We start from the raw sequence: 23,886 nt of genomic DNA on the forward strand, positions 1-23,886 counted from the left end.
AGTGTTATTGTGATAGCTCTATGGGTATGTCTTACACTGTTCTTTATAGCCTTGGACATGTGAAAGCACAACAGGAAATGTATTAAAATGAAAACCTGCATGACACACTTGTCACAGAGAAATTCTCTGAAAATGATAATTACCTTAGATAGCATGATATAGTCAGTCAGTGAGCTGTACCCTTCTGTGTAGCTGTTATTAATATAATATGAAATTGTTTCCTGGGTAATGATCCTTAAAGTAGAAATGCATTCTGAAGAGTCTAAGGCCCGTTATTCAATCGAGAGGGCCAAGCTAAAATGAAGTGTTAGAAATGAAATGTTTTCTTACGACTTTCCGGTGTAATTGTGCTTTTTTAATTCCTTTAGTCAGGTGTATGTCAGTGGGATTACAGATACAGAACAAGAAAGAATTAAGGAAAGTGCTGCATACATTGCCAGAAGGAACCTCTTTGCTACAGGCGAAGGAATTAGTGCAACTAGAGTGGCCACTTCGTCCTCTACAGAAGAGCAGCATGAAAAGAAGTCAAGGAAAGTAGCAATACGAGAGTCAGCTGAACGTCTGGCGCTGAAGAAAACGGTAATAAGACACAAATGAATCCATCGAGTGTAAGAACTTTGGGCCTGGGATTGGTTTTTTTTTTACTTTTGTTTGTATAGTGTCTGGCACAATGTGGCATATCATGGCTGTCTAGCCAGCACCCAGCTCCCACTCTGCATGCTTACATCATTACAGGGGCAGACAACAGTCAATGGGGAAGCAGCCTCTTAGTCCTGCCCCTAAATCCTTCCAACTCTTATGCAACTTTCCAACAGTTGAGCCTTTCACTAAGGTTCCCCTCAGCCCTGGGACCTGGCCCTGCCTACAGACCAGCATCCCCCAGCCCTGGGACCTGGCCCTGCCCACAGACCAGCATCCCCCAGCCCTGCAACCTGGCTCTGTCCACAGACCAGACTTGCCTCCCTTGGCACCTGGCCCCACCCACAGATGGCTGATTTCTGTGTGCCTTGGAGATGGCATCACTAGTAATTTTAGAAGACCATCTGGAAGCTGAAGAATATTGTCTGTCTGTCTAAGTAAGAAGGATATATTAAATATAATCTGGATTTTAAAATAAAAATAGCATTCTGCGTATTGCCCTAGAAAAAGCCCTAAAACTTCTTGGGGTGTGGAACAGTAGTATACGTAAGTGGCGAGTTTTATGATGAAATATTTCTGTTTTAGTTAGAAGAGACTGAGGAATTTCACAGAAAGCTGAATGAAGATAAACTTTTACACGCTCCTGAGTTTGTTATCAAGCCTCGTTCCCATACTGTCTGGGAGAAACAGAATGTCAAATTACATTGTACTGTGACTGGCTGGCCAGAACCCCGTCTTACATGGTAGGCTTGTATCTTCATCAGCAATACTGTTCTTGATTGCAAATATGCATTCTGAATTTGTAAATTCTCGGGAAATCTATGTGTGTGACACTGAAGAAAGCACAGTGCAGATATGTGATCAATGCAAAGCAGTGATGAAAAAAGCAAAGGCGTTCATGAGAAGCAGGAAAGAATGCCACACACCCTTATTCACAATGAGTAGCTCCTTACTCCATGAGTAGGCCCACTAATTTCAATACTTAGCACACTTTAAATTAAGCTGAGAGAGCTCTAATGAACATACTCTGAGACTCCCCAGAAGTCCTCCAACAAAACAAAGGAAGACCAGATTTGACATTTTTTATATTTCTAAGATAAAAAACAAGTAGAGGCCATCCTCCCAGACCCCCTTCCCTTTTTAAAAAACACTTTTCAGACCACCTTTCAGAGAAAGAAACATAAAGGATACAAACAAGCTCAATTTAAAAAACAAATCCTTTGCAGGTCATCTTTAAGGTGCAAAACTGCTGTTTTTTATAAAAATGTCCCAACTAACAAAAAAAAAAGAAAAAAGAAAAAAGAAAAAAAGAAAACCAAGAAGAAAAAAATGGAAATAAAATATATTATCAAGGCCATCTCAAAGGGAATGTTTTTCTTTGAGGCATCAGAGAGCCTTTATTGTCTCTGGAGCATTAAAGGCTACTTGGTTAAGAGCAGCTGCTTAGCCGCTGATTCAGGGCTTGGCTACACTCACACTTTACAGCGCTGCAACTGGGGTGTGAAAAAACACCCCCCTGAGCGCTGCAAGATACAGCGCTGTAAAGCGTCAGTGTAATCAGGGCAGCAGCGCTGGGAGCGCGGCTCCCAGCGCTGCACGCTACACCCGTAAGGGATGTGGTTTACATGCAGCGCTGGGAGAGCTCTCTCCCAGCGCTGCCGCTCTGACGACACTCACACTTCAAAGCGCTGCCGCGGCAGCGCTCCCGCAGCGCTGCCGCGGCAGCGCTTTGAAATTCCAAATGTAGCCATACCCTCAGTTAGTTTCTCTCCATGCGAGGATGCAGAGAATTCTTTCCTGAGTGCTGGCTGGTGAGTCTTGCCCACATGCTCAGGGTTTAGCTGATCGCCATATTTGAGGTCAGGAAGGAATTTTCCTCCAGGGCAGATTGGCAGAGGCCCTGGAGGTTTTTCGCCTTCCTCTGCAGCATGGGGCATGGGTCACTTGCTGGTGGATTCTCTGCAGCCTGAGGTCTTCAAACCACAATTTGAAGACTTCAATAACTCGGACATAGGTTAGGGGTTTGTTATAGAAGTGGATGGGTAGGGTTCTGTGGCCTGCTTTGTGCAGGAGGTCAGACTAGATGATCACATTGGTCCCTTCTGACCCTAAAGTCTATGAGTCTATGAGCATGTTCCTGGAGGTCACATCATAATTATTTAAGTTATATGCCATAGATAGATTTAGGGCCTGATGCAAAGTCCATTAAACCCAGTGGGAATCTTTCCTTTCACTTCAGTGGGCTTTGGATCAAGGCTTTAGTCTAAGGGCTTGTCTCCACTTACTGTGGATCAATGCTGCAGCGATCGATCCACCAGGGGTTGATTTAGCAGGTTTAGTGAAGACCCGCTAAATCAACTGCTGCTCGCTCTCCCATCAACTCCAGTACTCCACCGGAACAAGAAGCATAAGGTAAGTTGAAAGAAGAGTTTCTCCCGTTGACCTACTGTGGTGTAGACACCGCAATAAGTCGACCTAAGGTACGTCGACTACAGCTACATTATTCATGTATCTGGAGTTGCATAACTCAGGTCAGCTTAACCCTGTAGTGCAGACTTGCCCTACGAGGTCCCAAAATATTCTTTTACGGATGTGTGGAGCATAGAAGAAAGTCTAAGTCTCTTGGATTAGTGTCTTTCCTGACTGGAATTTAATTTATGTTCAATTAGTGCTGAGCTGTGGAGCCTTTCTATCTCTTTTTTTAAATCTGGCCTGTGCTATACAGAATTACAATCAAGTTGTTGAGACAATTAGATGGGGACGTACTGGTGTTTTTTCAGACTTTAAATGGAATTTAATACTTGTTTTTATCTTATACAATACTTTGAGATTGTGTCTATCAAGCCATAAATATTTACAACTAAGAGCTGACAGAAAATTAATTTATGTTCAGTACTAAGCATTAAAGTATCTATAAACTAGAACTGAAACTGCATTTGTGGAGGCATTAGAAAAACTGATAAAGACTAACACGACTACCACTCTGAAACCTGCTCTCATATCAGTACTTTAAATACTAAACAAATATTTGGCTCTGCTGCCTGAATTATTTAGTATCCTACAGGAACTCTGCTGTAATTGCCATTTTATTTACTATCTATATTTCCTTAGCATTGTGCTCTTAGACAAATAGCTCACTACCAAAAATTTCCTAGGGGCCTGATCCAAAACCCACTGAAGTTAATGGAAGTCTGAATTCAGATCAAGTGCTCTGCGGACAAATTGTTTCAGTTGTGTACAAATTTAATATTTTAGTTGCATTTATTCAAAAGATAATCTAAAACTGGTATTTCAGATCTGACTCATTTCGAACATAGGAAAACATCCAGTTTTGGATTAAAATTCGTAGCTGGAGCCCAGCCCTAAAAGATGGATCCAAACCAAAACACCAGATTTGAACCCTTTTTAACTTCAGCTCAGATCCATCTTTAAATTATTCCAAAAGATTGACATATTCATTTCGGGCTAAATGAAGGTTTCAGATATCTGCCCTTGCCTCTCATTGAAGTCAATGAGAGTCTCCAACATGTATGCAAGGACAAACTGGCTCTTGAATTAAATTTGGGTGGTGGAATTTAGTACATTATTTTACTTCAAAGAGTCTGTACTCTGCGCTTGGTTACCAATGGAAAGAATGAATTCAGAGCCCTTACAGCAGGGGGTTTTGCTCAGACATAAGAAGAGCACTGAACTGTATCTGATAACATTAATGCAGCATTTGTTAATCAAATGTCATTCACATATTCCAAGCTGTTGTTCATTATGTGAACAATAAAGAATTTTGAATGCTGTGGGTGACAAATTCAAAAGCTTCAGGGGCTTTCATTCTAGAAATCCTTACAGTGTGATCCAGGTTCATTAACTGGTGCAGTTTTATTGGCTCCATTGGAAAGAAGATATGAAAAACCAAGGATATTTGGGACTTGCAGTAGAAAGTAAAAGTTATTAGCGCATAATGATAGTGGGCTGGTTGCAATCCAACATTTGCTAACGATGTGGCTGTTCTGGAATTTATTTGACTTTCCAGAAATAACAAGCGGTCCTTCAAAAGTGTGAGGCAGATGAATATAAACCTGCCATAAATTCAATGTAATCATTTATTTTTCATTAACATGATCATGAAAAGAAAAGGAGCGCAAGGATTCTAAAAACTGATATAATTCATTTAGGATTTGATCCTGCACAGTGCTCAGCACTGAATGACTTCAATTCCTACAAACTTCAGTGGGTGCTCAGAACAGTCACAGTGTTTGATAGCTTGCTGGATCAAGTCCCTTGTTTTGTGTGTTACTGTCGGGGGAGCCAGTGCATGTGGTCAGAGATAAGTTCTGCATAGACTCCCTGCACATCCCCATGCAATGCAGCTGGGGAGCACCACTGACTAGTCCAGGGAAGAAGTGGTGGCAGTTGGCTCCACTGTTATGTAGATCTTCTGACCATTGTTCCCTGTAAGACAGGATACCAGAATAGCAGGGCAATAGTGCCTATCAAACAACTCTGGTGTTGTGCACAATCTGAGGGATAGGATTTCTTCACCCCCCATCCCTGTGGAATAACCTTGCACCAAACCCATTTCTTTAGACTTTGCACTGAGAGGATGTTCAGACTGAAAGTTAATGGGACTTGTGATGTTAACTCACTTAAGCATTTTTGAAAACTCCACACTTAGCCCTGTGGCCATAAATTTGCTGGTGTGAGTAATGTCTGTTATTCCCAACAGTAGGAAGACTTGAAAGGAGCTTTCAGTGTAAGGATTGATTAGCAGCGATAGCTTTGGCTTGATCTGTTTCAAAAGTGAACACTGTTATACTGGTTTCCCAAATAAAATAAACTATACTGGAAAAAGGGCTTTTTTGTGGGTATAACTGAGTCTACCCCGGGGGTTATACCAGCATAGATTGGTAACGTAAGTTTTAAGTGTCATCCAGGCATTAGATTGAATATATGGTGATATAGGGAGCCACAGAGTTATTATTGTCATTGATATATAGAGGTCTGAAATATCTCACTTGTGGCTCTGCTACTCTTTAATAATATGATATTGATTGTAACCCAAACACCAAGCATTTGCCCTTTCATTGTAAATGATTTACAGTTCAGATTACTATATCTTGTTTTTGTTGTTCCATAGGTACAAAAACAATGTGCCCATCAATGTGCATACTCACCCTGGCAAGTATATCATTGAAAGTCGATATGGGATGCACTCACTGGAGATTAACAAGTAAGGGAGTACCAGATAATTAAATGATTTCAGTAAAAAAGGTTACTGTTGATTTACAACTGCCTAATGTGTGTGTGTGTGTGTGTGTCTCTTGGGAGTTAAGGGATAAGAGCTACAAAATTGGTACATTTGAGCAGAATAGTGTCTCCTAAAAATGTAAGAAGCTCCGGTTCTCATCTATCAAGGATAAGCAGTCTTCCTACGTGAGTTATAGCTGGATTGTAGTTCAATTTATAGTTGAGTCACAAATACTTGGGCTACTTTTGATACATCTGCCACCTTCTTATCCTCCCATTTATAGTAGAAACATGATAAATAATATTGTCCAGGCTTACAGTTGTGACAAGAACAATATTTGATGATTTATTTAGCTCTATTTTCAAATACAAATCTTGGATGTTAGTCTTACAGAAAAGAACAGTATTGGGTGCCACCCATACAGACACAAGAAGGGTTTTAGCAATATTCCTCATCAAAATTGGGAAATTTTTGCAGTTGCCTGTATTCAAGAAATATTGAAACATGGAGACCTCTTTGTAATGTGAGGCTCCTTGAGTGATCAGTTCTGCCTTCAGCATTCAAGTACCTACTTTATATTAAAAATAATAAAATAATAATTGGAGACATACCTATCTCCTAGAACTGGAAGGGACCTTGAAATGTCATTGAGTCCAGCCCCCTGCCTTCACTAGCAGGACCAATTTTTGCCCCAGATCCCTAAGTGGCTCCCTGAAGGATTGAACTCACAACCCTGGGTTTAGCAGGTGAATGCTCAAACCACTGAGCTATCCCTCCCCCCACTTAGTGTGCCTAAGTGCTGATTGGAGCATACAGATGTGAAATTGTGACATCATAGTAAGATTCTCACATTGCAGAGTTCACCAAACAGTTCCCATAGGTCCCACATTAGACCTCTCTGCGGGATATAATAACATGGACTACATCCCAAGGATAATAATCAGTACATTTTTTTCCTACTTCTTCTATTCATTGATTCTCATCCTGAACTTCAAAGAGACATTTTAAAATAATTATTCCTTCGGTAGATTGGATTTGAGTCCTGGAGAAACTTAATATTTACTAACAATACCAATTAGAAATACTTATCTCTTCAACATTATGTTCCCAACAGTTTTAACTTGTTCATGTATTTAATTCAGCTTTATTTCTTATTTCTTGAGCTAGCTTATTTGAATCTGAACAATTGTTTGAACGTCTATGCAAGGTTTTTTATTTGTTTGTCTTTACTCTTCCATATCCACATAATGGAGAAAAGTATTAGTATGTTATTAATTAAATAAAGAAACACGCACATACTCCTTGCACATCGTACCAGGTGAAATTCAGAGAATTTGTTCAAATGAATAAAACTGAACCTTCCCTTGGCATCTGTACAACATCTAGGAAGATGCTGAGCTCCTCCCGATGAAAGCTGAAAGTATTCAGCACTTCACAGTATCAAACCATTTGTAAGGAATATTGGATCTGATTCTTCTCTTATTATATCAGGAGTGAATCAGTTTAGTTAAATGGTGTTGTATTGATGTAAAGACTAGTGAGGGGAGACTCAAACCCCTTCTGTACAACAGTCTAGGGCCTGATCTTGTTTCCATTGAAGTCAGTGGGAGTTCATGAGTATGGACTAAGTAAAAATGGAGAGGAGGGGGAATAAGTAGCTGAGTGAGGATTGCATCCCAAAACTTTTCAGAGTACAGTTTAGTAGAGTCTTTACTGAAATGCTTTGACTGGCAAAACAAAACTGTGCTTACATGTAGTAAAGTTGTATTGTGAAGAAAAATAGTCAGCAACGTACAATTTTAGTTAGGAAATTTAATTAGGAGCCTGAGGAAAGGTTTAAAGAATTAAGAAACAAAGAAACTCTATAAAGACCACTTTTCTCTCTTTCACTGCCTCAGACCCTTCAATAACCACTCACTCCCTTCCCTGTTCCTACCAGTCAGTTAATTCCCTGAATCCTTTTCAACTCCCTGCTGCTTTCCAATAGCTCTGGAAGAGTTTCTGCTGGCCTCTGGCCTCTACTGAATTCTGCCCTCTGGGACTAAGTGCTCCAGAGAGTTTGACATTTGAATTCAGCACGGACAAGGACTAAACAAATGGAATATGATAGGTGTTTGGACATGATCAGTAGAGTTGTGTGAAGGGTGAATTGGGGAATGAATTGGATGTTTGCATGGAAGGAATAGGGCGTACTAAAGGGTTGGAAGAAGGGAAAGAGGAATGGGGATCTAATGAGAGGTTATACGTAAGGCTCCATGTTTGTCGCAGAGGTCACGGAATCCGTGACTTTCTGTGACTTCTGCAGTGGCCCATGTGGATGGCCTGGGAGCCGCCTGAGCAGCTTGGGCAGCCCCATGGCCAGTTGCACTGGCTGCTGCAGGGGCAGTCTCAGGCTCCCCCACCCCAGCAGTAGGAGTTGGGGGTGGGGCGCTCAGAGCTGAGGGTTGGGTGTGGGGTGGTGTTTACCTGAGGGGATGGGAGCTCCCCATAAGGGCAACAGGAATTTTGCTTCTTCAACTCCTAGCTCCACGTGCTGCCTCCACCCGCAGGCACCGTCCCCACAGCTCCCATTGGCCGCAGTTCCCAGCCAATGGGAGCAGCAGAACTGGGACTTGGGGTGGAGCAGAGGCAGCACATAGAGCTAGGAGCTGGAGGTCGCTGCTTCCAGGAACTAAGTAAGGAACCTTCCCCAGCTCCACCAACACCAGCACCCATTGCACCCCCGGTCCACCCTCCTCAGCACCTGAGGTGCCCCCCGAACTGCCCCCTCCCCAAATTTTAGTCAGAGGCATATAGTAAAAATCATGGTCAGGTCATGGGCCGTGAATTTTAGTTTACTGCCCAGGACATCTCCATTACTTTTACTAAAAATACACAAAAACGTAGCCTTAGTTATAGGTAAGAAAGCACAGCCATGCTGGTTGCTGAAGAGAATAAAGGTGGGAGATAAGCAAGTCATACAAGCGAATCCAAGCATAATGAACATTCAAGTTCAAGTCATTATGGAGAATGGATAAAGGTTCAAGCAAATTCTACTTTTAAGACCAATTCACTTCTTCTAGTTAATGACTAAAGGAGGCTTGTGCTTTCAATAATCTCATAATGCCCAGTCCAGCACTCCTCACTCATGGCCTGCTTCAAAATCCATTTAAATCAATGACAGTCTAAGTTTAATCAGGTGTAATTTATATTGACTTCAATGGGAGTTTTACCTGAGTAAGGTTTAGGCCCCTTGTTAATTGAATGAGAGAGAAAAGCATTTAAATCCACACTTAGTAACCATTTGCTACATCACCTTGTGAAAATAATGTTTATAAAACGATGTTTTGATATCAGGCATAGATCCTAGAAATGTCAGAGTACTAGGTGCCCTGCCTAATCATTTGCATCATTTCAGATGTGATTTTGAAGACACCGCTCAGTATCGAGCTTCTGCCATGAATGTTAAAGGAGAACTTTCAGCGTATGCTTCCCTTGTGGTAAAGAGTAGGTTTGCAGGACATATTTCCTTTGATTTTTCTTTGAGGGGGCACATTAAAAATTCTGTTTACGTGGCTCAAAGTGCTGATTATTTCTAGATGATTAGTAACTAGAGTTGTTCTCTTTTTTATAGGATATAAGGGAGAGTTTGATGAAAGTTATTTTCATGCTGGAACTGTTACCATGCCTCTCAGCTGTAAGTTCAAAAAATGTGTTTGCCTGACCTAATCCTTTAAAAATTGTGCCACTGTGACAAAACAACCAAGCAGATTATTTGGTGGCAAAATGGGTCTGATTTACAGAAGCTCTGAACAGCCGCAACTTCAGCTGAAATTATTGAGAGCAGCAGATGCTCAGCACCTCTGAAAATCAGACCTTGTATGATATAAACTGATGTTATCTCTTGGTGTCCACAGCAATTTTTGTTTATTTTACAACTGTCTACTGTACTTATCTGATGGAATAGTGAGATAGACACTGATACATGCTTTGTGTTTGTACCTTTGGCATTGTACTTAGCTCTGGAATATAAATGATCAAAGAAAGAGGTGGAAGCCTCATCCCTTGAAACCTGTAAGACTAGACTGGATAAAACATTAGAGGACAGTCTTGCATTGGCTTCATGGGAGAGACTGGATGACTTGATAGCTCTTGTTCATCTCTAACTTCTGTGATTTCATGATTTCATGAGGACAAGTAATAGAGATCAAATAGTCAGAACCTGAAGTTAAGTATTCTAGGTATAAGTAATCAGTGGACCAGATCCTCAGCTGGTAACCAAGTAGCTCTGCCAAAACCAATGGGGATATGCTGATTTACACCAGCTGAGGATCTGGCCTTACACTTGGAATTACTTTAAAGTTTTACATAAGTACATTGAAATTTGAGGAGTTGTAGCAATGCTGTTCACCTAAATAATGTATATTGGACTTGCTTTTGCAAGGCACTGGGAGCTCTGTATTTGGAAGATTTGAAAGACGGGGATTTGGGGTGTTTTTATTATTTTATTATTATTATTATTATTGTGACAATGTAGTAATAATGTGAGGGATGTGCTATCAAAATATAGAAGGTTCCATTTATATACAGTAGCTTTTGCTGGTTTTTGTCATTTATCATTACAAAAAGATAAAAAATCAAATAATCAGACAATTTTCTTTACACAGTTGGTGTTACCCCGCATGGCTATGCCTCCAAGTTTGAAATCCACTTTGTTGACAAGTTTGAGGTATCCTTTGGAAGAGAAGGAGAGACAATGAGTCTGGGTTGTACAGTTATCATTCATCCCGACATTAAGCGCTTCCACCCAGAGATCCAGTGGTATAGGAATGGTAAGCACATATTACAAAATGAATTTTAAACTTGTCTGACACAGAGCTTCTTTCCCTTTCATATCCAATTGAAGAATGAAAAGAGGAAACATAAGAGTATATTGTAGCTGTAAGATATAGTATAAAAACAAGAGGGAAATGTTAATGAATTTTTTTTCAAAAATTTCCCCTTTTTAATTAAAAATGGCAAAATTTTGAAATGCAAAAAATTTCAATTAGCTCTACAGTTGGTCAAAAATTAGAGGAAAAGTTTGGGAAAATATCTGAATTTTTCCCTTTTCTTTTCAATATTTTTAAATCTCCAACATTTCAACCAGCTTTAGTATCTATATAGCCATTCAGTGCTTGTGACATTTGTTATTCATTGATATGTTGAAACCTCTCTTAACTGATCACTCCAGAGACTGAGAAAAATCAGTTGCCTAATGGAGTTAGATCACTGAAGTCAGTGTAAAATAGGTATGAAAGAAGAATTAGAGATACTTTTGTGATTCTCTTTTAGGACAGGAAGTTGTCTAATACAGATGATCTCTTGTACAGGTTTCATTGTATTTAGGAATAGGTTCAATTCAGTCATCTCTCATTATAGAACTCTCTAATTTCTAGGTGTTCTTATTACACCATCCAAGTGGGTCCAGATGCATTGGAGTGGGGAGCGGGCTACGTTAACCCTTGCTCATGCTAACAAGGAGGATGAAGGTCTTTACACTCTTCGTGTGGTCATGGGGGACTACTATGAACAGTACAGTGCTTATGTCTTTGTTCGAGGTAAGATCTGGTAATGTTACCCTATGAAGAAAGCAGGATAACTAAACAAAGTGAGGAGAAATCAATCCCATTAATTTCAGCTTTTTTTCAAATGAAAACAGTGTAATTATTGAAAACTGTGGGATACTTTTAAAGAGCTTGTTAATAAAGATGGACAAAATGCTGTGACATTGAAGAAATGTCAGTTGTTTAGCATTATAATTTCCCATTATTGTCATATGGAAAACTTGATAAGATACCTCATACCTGGGTGGCACCGCCATGTTCTTGAGGGTCTTTGAACCCTACTGATACCACCATTATTCAGATGAACAAATAGCCTGTGGACAGTAATGAGCACTAATGATAAAGAGGAGAAACCCATGTAACAAATTATGAATATATTATTCTGGCCATTTTGTTGCTAACTACAGCCCATTGTTTTGACCAAGATACTGTGCAATAACTATTTGGCTCTCTTTAACACACAGTGTAATAAGTTAAAGTACATTAGGAAGTTTTTGAGGCAAGTAAAGTGTAGAAGTTATTTAAAATTCAGAACGCACTAAAAGATTAGTTTTCTGTCTATCTTGGTTTTATATTCTTGTACATTGATAAACTTCCTAGATTTTCTCTTGGAGAGAATGTCCCTTTAAAAAGAGCCTTGATTATCAAATTTCACTGGTCCATGCACTGCTTCTAAATCTGTCTCAGCTGCTGAAGGCAGCTGAAGTGTGTAATGCTAATCCTAAAGGCCCTTGAAATTCTTGGCTCTGTAAACATGCCCAGAATGGCGCCACTTTGCCAAATATAGCAGAACCTGGTGATATGCAGATTACAGCCTGCCTGGAGATCATGACTAAAGCAGTAAGGCTCACAATTTGTAGAAAGAACCTATCAAAAGGTTTGTTTGTGACCTCACAACAAAATAGAAAGATGGGAAAACAGACATATCAAAAGTTGTGTTGGTATATACGTAAATTATCATTTTTGTTAGTATACCTCTATCCCTCTATAACGCCACTCGATATAACAAGAGTTCGCATATAGCACGGTAGCAGCCAGGCTCTGGCGGTGCTTTAAAGGGTCCAGGGCTCCGGCTGCTGCGGGAAGCCCAGGGCCCTTTAAATCACTGCTGGAGCCCTGCTGCCACTACCCCGGGGCTGCAGCAGCGGGGCTGGGCTGATGATTTAAAGGGCCCGGGTTCCCTGCAGTGGCCAGAGCATGGAGCTCTTTAAATCACAGCCGGAGACCTATCGCTGCTACCTATGGGGCTGTGGCAGCAGGGCTAGGCTGGTGATTTAAAGGGCCCAGGGCTCCCCACGGCCGGAGCCCGGAGCTCTTTAAGTCACCGCTGGAGCCCTGCTGCTGCTACCCCGATATAACAGCGTTTCACCTATATAGCGGTAGGGATTTTTGGCTCCCCACGACCAGTTATATTGGGGTAGTGGTGTATTACATCTCTGGGATGAGACAGAGAATTGAGGTCTTAACTAATTGTGACCATTAAAGGTCACATAGCACTTTTTGCAAGAGTATGGATGTAGCTTTGGTATCCTGGCAAATTCAAATTAGGTGACTTACAGTCTTGCTTATTTAAATTCCTCCTACAGTTTCAATTGGATAATACATACTTCACTTCCTGTCCTAAACAGTTGTGTAATGATGCTACATACAGTTCATCAGCTGCCATATTTACTCTGAAGTGGTTACCCTTATAGAAATTCCCATCTATAGGCCTCCAACTTGTGAGGTGCAGAGCACTGCGCAGGATCAGGCCCCTATATTAAGTGCATTAGTAAAGTTTCTAAATTGTTTTGTGAGCCTCCTGTACTACTGTACACTGGTCACCAGTAGGGATGAAATCCTGACCCTATTGAAATCAGTGGGAGTTTTACCACAGTTATTTCCTAATCTAACTATTGGAGAGGAAGTGTAGTACTCAGATACCACTATGTGTAGGGCCCTACCCAATTCAAGGTCCATTTTTGAAAATTTCATCATCATAGCATTTAAAAAGTCTTGAATTTCATGATTTCAGATATTTAAATCTTAAATTTCACAGTGTTGTAACAACAAGGAATATGTATTTTTAAAACAGCAAATTATAAAGCCCTTAAGACTCAACTGTTTCTCAAACTGAGGGTCCCGACCAAAAAGAGGGATGGAAAGCTATTGTGGGGGGTAGTGGTATTGGCACCCTTTCTTCGGCACTGCCAGGGGTAGCTCCAGACCCCAGCATGCCAAGCGCATGCTTGGGGCGGCAAGCCACTGGGGGCGCTCTGCCAGTCACCGCCTTCGGTGGCTTGCCTGCGGAGGGTCCGCTGGTCCCGCGGCTTTGGCGGACCTCCTGTAGGCATGCCTGTGAAGGATCCACTGGTCCTGTGGCTTCGGAGGACCTCCCACAGGCACGCCTGCGGGAGGTTCGCCAAAGCCGCGGGACCAGCGGACCCTCCACAGGCAAGCCGCCGAAGGCAGCCTTCCTGCTGTGCTTGGGGCAGCAAAATGCCTAGAGCCGCCCCTGTGCACTGCCTTCAGAGCTCGGTGCCAGAGAGTGGTGGTTGCTGGCTGGGAGCCTAGCTCTGAAGGCTGTGCCCCCACCAGCAGCAGCACAGAGATAAAGGTGGCATGGTATGGTGGCAGCAGTATTGCCGTCCTTATTTCTGCTCTGCTGCTGGTGGTCGTGCTGCCTTCAGAGCTGGGCACCTGGCCAGCAGCTGCTGCTCTCCAGCTGCCCAGCTCTGAAGGGTAGGGTAAAAGTACACAGAAGTCCAGATTTCACGGGGAAGACCAGATTTCACGGGGAAGACCATGGTCTGTGACATGTTTTTAATGGCTGTGAATTTGGCAGGGCCCTATGTGTAAATATTGGCAAGTAAAGGCCTTTAAATGTTGACCACTAGACGTACATTGCCATTAATAATGCTTATTACTGAGTTATATTTAATGGATTATCTATTGTGTAAATAGTAGTTTTTAAAGATAACACCAATGCTGTGATAGAACAGGAAAAAAGTCATATAGAAGCCAGGCTCAGTAACATTGGCATAGCTCCAAAATCTCCCAAATTACACTGCATTACCTGCAAGGAAAAACAGTGTAATATGGTCTTTTCCAAAGCTTTAAATTAGAGTGCTGAATGATCTTTTCATGTTGTTATTTTGGAGCTAGAAAGAATAAGGGTTGGAAACATTGTAAATAAGATCTTTATAATAAATAATGTTATAATACCCTGGGATCCAGCAGTTTTAAAACTTTTGATTCTAGATAGACTGTAAAAATGTTTACTTATCAGAGATGTACTGTTTTCCTTCAAGTGTGGGGCTCCTTTTTGTCTAGACCTAACCCATGCCCCTGTCCTGTGAAGTAGCTCACAACAGGACTGGGAAAATGCCAGGAGTAATTGGACAAACTGATGTTGATCCAGAAAGAAACAATGCTTCTTGTATGAAAACTTGTCACACGGTCTTCTTGGAAAGGTTACAAAATGTTTATTTTCACCACAAATATGCTAATAAACATACAGCTACACAAACAAGTCATGTCCCACAAATGAGGATACAGTTGCATAAACATTTTCAGTCCCCTATATCTAGCACTGCACTTCGGCATTTTAAGTTTTTGATAAGATTTACCTAAAAACAGACTCTAGAGAATCAAAATCGGGGCTCCTCTGACACATAGGCCCAGACTTGTAACAAACATTTGACAGGAAGTACATATATACCCTTCTTCAGTTTATTTTCCAAAATGAGTCTGTCTAAAGTAGTAATAGATAGACCTCAAAGGGTATTTCTTATAAGCATCCTTGCTTATCAGAATTCCTTGTGCCTAAATGTCTTCTCATTTATTCTGGATTTGCACTGTTGACTTCAGTGTATTTACTCCTGATTCACACTAATGGAAGTGAGACCAGAATCAAACCCCTTCAGTCAGTTCCCAGTTTACAATGGCATCAAAGGCACCGGGGCACCAGGTCCACGCTGGGAAGGGACCCATTACAGAACTGTCTAACCCATCCACATGGCTGGGTCTGGCCTCTTGCCTATGGCAGTCCAGCATCCAGGTCTTACTGTCTGAGCGGCTCCCAGCCAGCAAGTCCCACTCGCCTGTTAGGGGGCTTGCTGCCCAGCACCTGGGCTCTGCCATGTGGGCTGGGCAGGACTGCTGGCTGGTGGGTGCGGCCAGGTCGAGTGAGCTCCAGCTCCGAGAGATCTCTGCTATCCACCACCTGTGGAGCACTGCCCGTCTTCCTGGGGGCTGAACTGCCTCGGACCAATGCAGAGGTTGGTGCAGTCTCTGCCAGTGGGGGGAGTAGTTTGGGGAGATTGGCTGGGCTGTGCCAGGCAAATGGGTCCTGAGGTAGCCTGGCCTGGACAGGTCCCATTCCTGTTCCGATCTGGCTGATCGTGCTGCTCCCAAGGGGCCGGAACAATCCCTGCCGTGGGACTGGCCCCGGCTGCACTGCTGATTCAGCCCCGCAGACACTGTCACGTCCCAGCAGGGCTGGTGAGTGTGGCCAGGGGGCAGAGCACAGGGGAGTGGGTCTCTGGGGGCCTGTGGCAGGGTGCTGGGCAGTGAGGAGGCAGGGGCACTGGGCAGCGGCTGGGTGCAGGAGGTTTGTGACTTTTGGGACACTAGGCAGTGGGGAGTCTGTGAGGGAGGCATGGGCAGTGGGGAAGGTTTGTATGTTTTGGGGTGCTGGGCATAGGGGGCTTTGTGGTGGGGTGCTGGGCTGTGGGAGGTGGGAGAGGTCTGTGTGTGGTGTGACACTTGGCTGTGGGGGAGTCGATGTGGGGTGCTGTGCAGTTGTGGGGCTGTGGGTGGGGCAATGGGGGGGTCTTTGGATGGGGGGACACTGGGCAGGGTGGTGGTGGTTTGCAAGGTGCTGTGCAATTGTTGTGGGGTGGTCTGTCAGGAGGGGTCTCTGGGCAGGGGGGCGTTGGACATAGGAGCTTGTTGAGGGGGTCTTTGGGTAGGGGGGCACTGGGCATAGGGGACAGGGAGGAGGTGGTGTGGTATGTGGCGCAAGCTGCCCCCGAGGAGGAAAGGGGTGCACTGGCAGCACAGGGCTGGGTGGGCCAGTGTGAGTCTGGTGGCTGCCAGTTTGTAAATGGTGCCCTCATGCTGGGCTGGGCCCAATTGTCCCCAACCGGCCCTTCACTCCGGGGACTGACCCCTCCTGTCTCCCTGCGCCATGCCTCATTGCCGCCATGGGGGCCCACAAATATGTTTGACACTGGGCCCACAAAAGATTTATCTAGCCCTACCTTCAGTCTAAAAAACTGGGCTGGAAAGCTCAAGAGAATACATTTTCTTGTGCCAGCCCCAGTGATTCCTGCCTCCTAGTGGACTGAATATCCTACAAGAATAGCTTTTCTTCCAAGCCCAGCCAGAACAAGCAAGGAAGGGATGGGGAGGAGGGGGTGAAAATGAGAAAGGAAATAAGAAATTTCCATTTATATTCACATTTTGAACAAAAAATATATTCAGAATTTTTCAGATTTCAAAGAATGGCTTGGACTGAGTTTGGGATTGGTTTCTGGTTATTTATTTTATCCAACCTTTTTATGGAATTCATCAATGTTTCTGTTATCCTTCCCAAATCACCCACCACAGTTCATCCATCTAAAATAGAGTTGTATCTCCTTAAAAAAATCTCCATCTTCTCCCCCACCTGCAAAGTTCAGGAGTCTAGCAAACAATCATTTCATGAAGATGATTGTTTCCGGGGCAGCCTGGTTAAAACTATACCTTTTAAGAGGGACACTCTGTCTACCCAGCTGTTGCTGGGGTTGGGGGCGGGGAGTCTGAAACTGAATAACATTTCATCAACTTGTAATTTCATTATAAAACATGTCAGTGAGCTCACAAAAGTGTACCATATCACTCTTTGTCCTTGAAAACTACAACACTCTAGATCCCAACAACATTGCCTGAGCTACAGTCCAGTGCTAAGAGAATAGAGTTTGATATTTTACTTCAATAAAGCAACAGGATGATATTTAATCATCCAAGAGATTTCACTTGAAGTATGGTAGTATCTTAATCAAGATGCAAGATTCCTGATTTGGTTTGTTTTAGAGGGCCTCAATCAATGATTACAATAAACTGCAACATACTGGATGTTAGTAAATATTGATAAAAGAAAAAGAAATCTATAGTAATATGGAAGATGTAGGACCCAATCTTGGTCCCACTGAAGTGAGTGGTAAAACTTTCATTGGTTTCAATGGGAGCAGAGTTTGGCTCTTAAAGAGTAACTTTGAAAAAACTGTGACTCAGATTTAAAAATGTAAATCTCCATCTTCATAGATGCAGATGCTGAAATGCCAGGAGCCCCGGCTTCGCCACTGGATGTGGAGTGCTTGGATGCTAACAAAGATTATGTCATCATCTCCTGGAAACAACCTGCTGTTGATGGAGGAAGCCCCATCCTTGGATACTTTATTGATAAGTCAGTATTTATGTCAAACTATACCTACTAATGTATTGATGATCATTGTTATTCAACAGCCTCATCATAATTTAGTGGCATAAAATGCTATATTGTCATTTGTAGTTCTTCTTAATAGCTAAAAATACTGCTTTTCTTTTTCTGATTCAGACTCCTAGGGCCTAATTTTATTTCCATTAAGTTTAGTGGGATTTGGTTTGGGCCCTTAATTATTTAGGAAATAATCTTATGAGTTGCTCCTTACCCTGCATTCCCTTTGACTTCAGTTGGAGTTGAGTCCTCAGTAACATGCAGACAGCGTTCAGTAATTTGCAGAATCAGGCCCTTAATGAGTCAGCCTGGGATTCCTTCTGCAGTATTGCCAACCCCAAGTATTCAGAAATCATGTCAGGCACCAAAAAATCATGGTATTGGTTATCAGATAATATATGCTGAGTTCTTTATATTTGCCTTTAGGTTTCTGAACCTTTGGGGTACGCTCAAATCATATTGCCAAGCTTTTCTCTGCAAATTACTTTTTAAAAAAATGAGAGCTGAGATGCTCACATAATGTGATGAGTCAGCTCTGAGTTACCCCTGAGCCTGTTTAAACCTGATAAGTCATCCCTGAGCCAGAAAGTGTGATGAGTCATCAGAGGCAATTTGCTGCAGGTCTTGTGATAAGGCCTGTGCCATTTAACCAGGGTTCAGCCAAACCACTGGTGAGGACCCACTCACCTGATCCCAAAGCAGGTACATAAGCGCCTAAGCAAAGCAGTCTCTCCACTCTCTTCAACATTATTACTTGACTAGGAGCATTCTCATTGCTTGGTAGTTCTGACATGACAGCTTGCCTGTGCTCCTGCTCTAGTTCATCCCTGTTTCCACACTAGCCAGTCCAAGCTTCAACCTGTGTCTGCTTCTGCCTCAGCCAGCCAGGCAGCTATTCTGACATGTAATCACAGAATTCCAGGAGCTGGGGCTTTATGGAATACACCAAATATTGTAAGACTCCTGATAAAATCATGAGAGTTGGCAGCTCTAATCTGTTTATTCGGAAGTGTGCATAAGGATTTATAATGAGAGACCTAGACCGTGGGGCAGGTCTAAGTAGATCAGTGTTCAATTCAAGCACATTTTCTTTTGTTTGATCATTTTACAGTGTCCCATAGTGTCCTAACTGAAATGAGCTTGGTCTAAATTCCATTCCCCCCCTGACCCCCCCAGAAATTAAAAAACAACAGAACAAGACACTGAAAAATAATTAATTTTGAAACTGAACTAATATCAAACAATGTTAGTCAACAATTCAGGTAACTGCTAGCTCAGCCACAGGATGTCTCTTATTACCCTCTGGTTTGTCAATCCATAGAGGATGTTAATATTCTACTTTTAGCTCTGTACTTATGTTTAGATCTTACAAATGCAAATATTCATCACTATTCTTAAATCCCTCCTCAAGACTTATTTCTGCCTTGGTGCCTATAGTAAATTGTCAACAGATAATGGCCAGGCATGTGGTCAGTAGGGCTTACTGAGATCACTACTTCTTTTGTTTGTTTATATCATTTTAATAAATTGACTCAAAAGCTGCTTATTGTGTATGTAACCACCTGTTCCCATTATTGTTACCTTCACCCTCCCTTCCATACTCATTTGTTACATCTTGTCGTAAATTAGACTGTGAAGTCTTTGGGGTAGGGACTTGCTCTCTTTATTTGTCTGTGCAGTGCTGAGCACATCTGTTTTTAATTCTTTATATTGTAATAGTACCTATTACATCAACAGGATCAGAGCCCATTCACTATATGAACATAGAACAAGAGACAGTCACTGCCCCCAAAGAACTTACAATATAAAATACAGAAGACAGATAAAGGGTGGGAAAGGGTCCAGTGGTTAGGGCAGTTGGGACTCAGGAGAGGCTGGTTCAAGTCCCTGCACCACCCCAGACTTCCTGCGTGACCTTGGGCAAGTCACTCTCCCTCTGCCTTAGTTGTAAAAGGGGATGATCGTACTTCCTTTCTTCAGAGATTGTTCTGATGATAAATACATTAAAGAGAGTGAGGTGCTCATCTACTACAGGATGTGATACAATTAAATACCTAGGGCAGATAGATTGTCCCTGTTTTACAGGTAGGGAACAGAAGCAGCAGGGGACAAATTTTCAAAGGTATTTAAGTGCCTGAAGATACTGACTTTTGATAAGCCCACTTGGTGCCTAGCCCCTAAGTGACTTGCCCAAGATTACAGAGGCAGTAGTAGAGCCAGGAATTAAACTCGCATTTCCTGAGACCCAGCCCAACACCTTGGCCACAAGACTATCATGCTGCAATCCTGATTGGGACCTTTGGGTGCTACTGTAATACAAACAATAATAGCTGTCAAAAAGCAAAGGCTTTCTTATGGGTTCTGAGAACTATTTAGGCAGAGTAATATCTACCCAAACAGTTATTTCAGAGGCAACAAAAATGTTAATGCAGCTGCTAGTTTATCTTCTTATTTATCATGTTCCTAGAAACTGGGAGGCCAGTGAAGATAGATCTTTGTCTTGTTATATATCATGAGTGCAGATGGCCTGGCTAGAGCAGTGACAGATAAGACAAAATGAAACTGCCGTGCTGGGTTTCTAATAAGATAAATTGGCTTTTCCATAACTGATTCCCCACAAGGAAAAAAGCTTCCTTCAGCCCATAGTTCAAGCATGAGAGAAGTGCAGAGTTACTTTCAGCTTTATTGCGCATACGAAGAAACAAATTAATTAGACCACCAGCCTGGTCTCCTAAAAACCTCAGCGTCTCCTGAACACCTTCCCTGCCGTGAGTTACATTTCTCTTCCCCAGAGACTCAGGTTATTGCTGCCTGGTAGGCTCACCAGCATTTTGCCATGGAACTACTGCTGGACAACTAAGCCTTGCTGATGCACTGCTTGCAGTCACTGCCTCCCTTGATAATCGTGGCAGCATTCAATGTGCTGTGATGTCTGACTATATGCTAGAGGGTTTTTTTACCCTATCCTGTCTAGGTGCTGTGTGGGGTCTATCCACCTTCCCACAGAACACACAGCATATGTTTTTATGTCCTATGAAGCCAATTATATATGCTGGATGTTCAGCAGAGGATGTAAATTTTCAGTGCAAAGGCAGAGGAGTTTGTCTCCTATAAACAGGAAGGGGAGTTGTGTGTTTCATTTCCCATGCTGAATTCGAAACTCCCATTGAACATTCTGAGGCACACTTTAAAGCGTTTAATCAGTGAATAGTGTTAAATTTCTTTTTCACTACCTCAGGAAAGAAGGAATGCAGCTGCAGGGGATTTAGTGCCAGCATTCATAGACTCATAGACTCATAGGTCAGAAGGGACCAATATGATCATCTAGTCTGACCTCCTGCACAAGGCAGGCCACAGAACCCCACCCATCCAATTTTATAACAACCCCTATCCCAGGACCGAGTTATTGAAATCCTCAAAATTGGTTTGAAGACCTCAAGCTGCAGAGAAACCACCAGCAAGCGACCCGTGCCCCACGCTGCAGGGGAAGGCGAAAAACCTCCAGGGCCCCTGCCAATCCGCCCTGGAGGAAAATTCCTTCCCGACCCCAAATATGGCGATCAGCTAAACTCTGAGCATGTGGGCAAGACTCACCAGCCAGCACCCAAGAAGGAATTCTCTGCAGTAACTCAGTTCCCATCCCATCCAACATCTCCCCGCAGACCATTGAGCAGACCTATCTGGTGGTAATCCAAGATCAAATGCCCAAATTAACGATCCTATCATAACATCCCCTCCATATACTTATCAAGCTTTATCACATAAGGTATTTGAGCCCTGAGCGCTTTGTGAGGCTGTTTTTATGTTGGCAATAGGTGAAGCTGTTCGGCAGGCTGGTAGGATCAACAATGTACATGAACAGCTGTTTGGAGTATTAGGGGTGTGTGCTCGGAGTTCTCTTTCTCTTTCCATCTTCAGTACTACTTGAAATGTTTGTTTTTTCAGATGTGAGGTTGGCACTACTCACTGGTCCCAATGCAATGAGACTCCGGTGAAGTTTGCTCGTTTTCCTGTCACGGGTTTGATAGAAGGTCGCTCCTATATATTCCGAGTCCGGGCTGTGAATAAAGCTGGAATAAGCATACCATCCCGGGTTTCTGAGCCTGTGGCAGCTCTGGATCCTGCTGACAGAGCTAGGCTTAGAAGTAAGAGTTTTTCAATATATTCCCTAAGACAGTTGTTCTCAACTAGGGGTACACATACCAGTGGGGGTTCACAGAGGTCTTCCATGGGGTACAACTCATCTAGATATCTGCCTAGTTTTACAACAGGCTACATAAAAAGCACTAGCGAAGTCAATACAAATTAAAATTTCATATAGACGATTTCTTGTTTATATTGCTCTATATACTATACATTGAAATGCAAGGACAATATTTATATTCCAAATGATAAAAACAAGAAAGTAAGCAATTTCTCAGTAAGAGTGCACTGTGACACTTTCAAATTTTTGTCTGATTTTGTAAGCAAGTAGTTTTTAAGTGAGGTGAAACTTGGGGTACGCAAGACAAATCAGACTCCTAAAAAGGATACATTAGTCTGGAAAGTTGAGACCCACTGCCCTAAGAGGCTTAGGAAATTTTACTTCTGCAAGAATATATGCACATTTGTTTTGTAAGTCCTCAAAGGTTCCACAAGAGGGAGTAATGCAAAAACAAAATATCATCTTTTGTAAACTTGGATTTGCCAAGAAAAACCCCCAAACTTGAAGGCTGAACCTTCTCGCCAAAGCTTGTCTTTTGTTATCTGAAATACAAAGCTGTGTACTTACAGAAAATTAAAAAAAAGGAGCAGAGCAGTTTCTTGGAGAGTGCTGCTTTTGTTTTATTTACAGATTCCATGAATAGTCTCTTGCTGTGTAGCAGGTAGGGGAGCCTAATTCAGTCAAGCCATGGAGTAACACCAGCATAAAACTGGAGTAGGCCAGTGGAGAATCAAGCTCAAACTCTTTACCTGAAATTTAATGTTTTGTGAGTCACACTCCTTATCCTGTGGACTGCCAGTTTTGTTCTTTCAATGACAAAAAGACCTTCCAAGCGCTGATGGTAGATTTTTATTTAAATGTTTATTTTTACTTCCAAGTATCCATCCCATGGCGAAACACAAGCCTAAAGTCCAGATCTTCCTACTCTGTTCTCAAGTTTTTGTCATTAAAACAAGTTAGGGTGAGGGAAATACTGTACTGAACCCTGTCCTCAGTTGTTCAAATGGCATGCGGAGCCACAGGAGTGATGCCACAGGGGTCGCCAGCCAGCGCTGTAGTCAGATGACCAAAATACCCCACTTGAAATGAAAAAAAAGGAAATGTTAGGAAAAGGCTCTGGCTCTAAAGGCCCAGGAAAGTTAATTGCCACCTTGCTCAGAGAGGAGTTGTGCAACCTGGGACTTGGGAGGCATTGTTCTATTGTTTTCTTGTTGGGGAGAGTGGAAAGACAAGACTTGGAGTGAGTGAGGAGCTTGTCCATGAGAAGGAAGCCTGATCTACATAGCATACTCTCCTCCTCTTTGTTGTCTCTCCCCTTCCTCACCTCCATGCTGCCCCTCGCTTAGTCTATCTTACTCCTGGATGATCCTCTCTTCAATCCCCTTCTTTTCTTCTCTCCTTTCTACCTTTCATGGCCCTGCAGCAATTCAGAAAAGTAACTCAGCAGATTTGACTTTCATCTGTGAGGAGATCTGCTACTCCAAGGTGAAGGTGCATTGAACAGGTTAATAGTCTAATAGGCAGAACAACGCACTGGACTGGAAGAGAGAAAATCTGGGAGGCTTTCCCAGTTCCTGGGTCAATCTTATAACCATTGCAGGATTTCTGCCACTTAGAATAAAATGTCTTCCAGCCAGTCCATCTGTTGGATAATGGACTCAAGCTTTCAATCTGGCCTTCTGTTAATGTAGTCCATTTTCATTATTGAAACCCCGTTGGCACAGGCTAGTTTTCTTGGTACAAATAAAGGAGGCTT

The 23,886-nt window shown here is 42.5% G+C and overlaps 1 protein-coding gene across 2 annotated transcripts in view; it reads left to right on the plus strand.

Annotated features, from left to right (window-relative positions):
* Positions 1-23,886, plus strand: part of MYOM1 (myomesin 1) — a 108,983-nt gene that overhangs the window by 28,171 nt on the left and 56,926 nt on the right. For both annotated transcript variants that reach the window (XM_050942091.1, XM_050942092.1), the window contains exons 4-12: positions 369-579; positions 1,225-1,382; positions 5,771-5,863; positions 9,279-9,367; positions 9,495-9,557; positions 10,528-10,692; positions 11,299-11,460; positions 17,755-17,896; positions 21,872-22,071. In XM_050942091.1, coding sequence (XP_050798048.1) covers positions 369-579; positions 1,225-1,382; positions 5,771-5,863; positions 9,279-9,367; positions 9,495-9,557; positions 10,528-10,692; positions 11,299-11,460; positions 17,755-17,896; positions 21,872-22,071 — 1,283 coding nt within the window. The remainder of the gene's footprint in view (positions 1-368; positions 580-1,224; positions 1,383-5,770; positions 5,864-9,278; positions 9,368-9,494; positions 9,558-10,527; positions 10,693-11,298; positions 11,461-17,754; positions 17,897-21,871; positions 22,072-23,886) is intronic.

This window comes from Gopherus flavomarginatus, chromosome 2 (assembly GCF_025201925.1).
Source record: "Gopherus flavomarginatus isolate rGopFla2 chromosome 2, rGopFla2.mat.asm, whole genome shotgun sequence".
In the NCBI taxonomy this organism is placed as follows: Eukaryota; Metazoa; Chordata; order Testudines; family Testudinidae; genus Gopherus; species Gopherus flavomarginatus.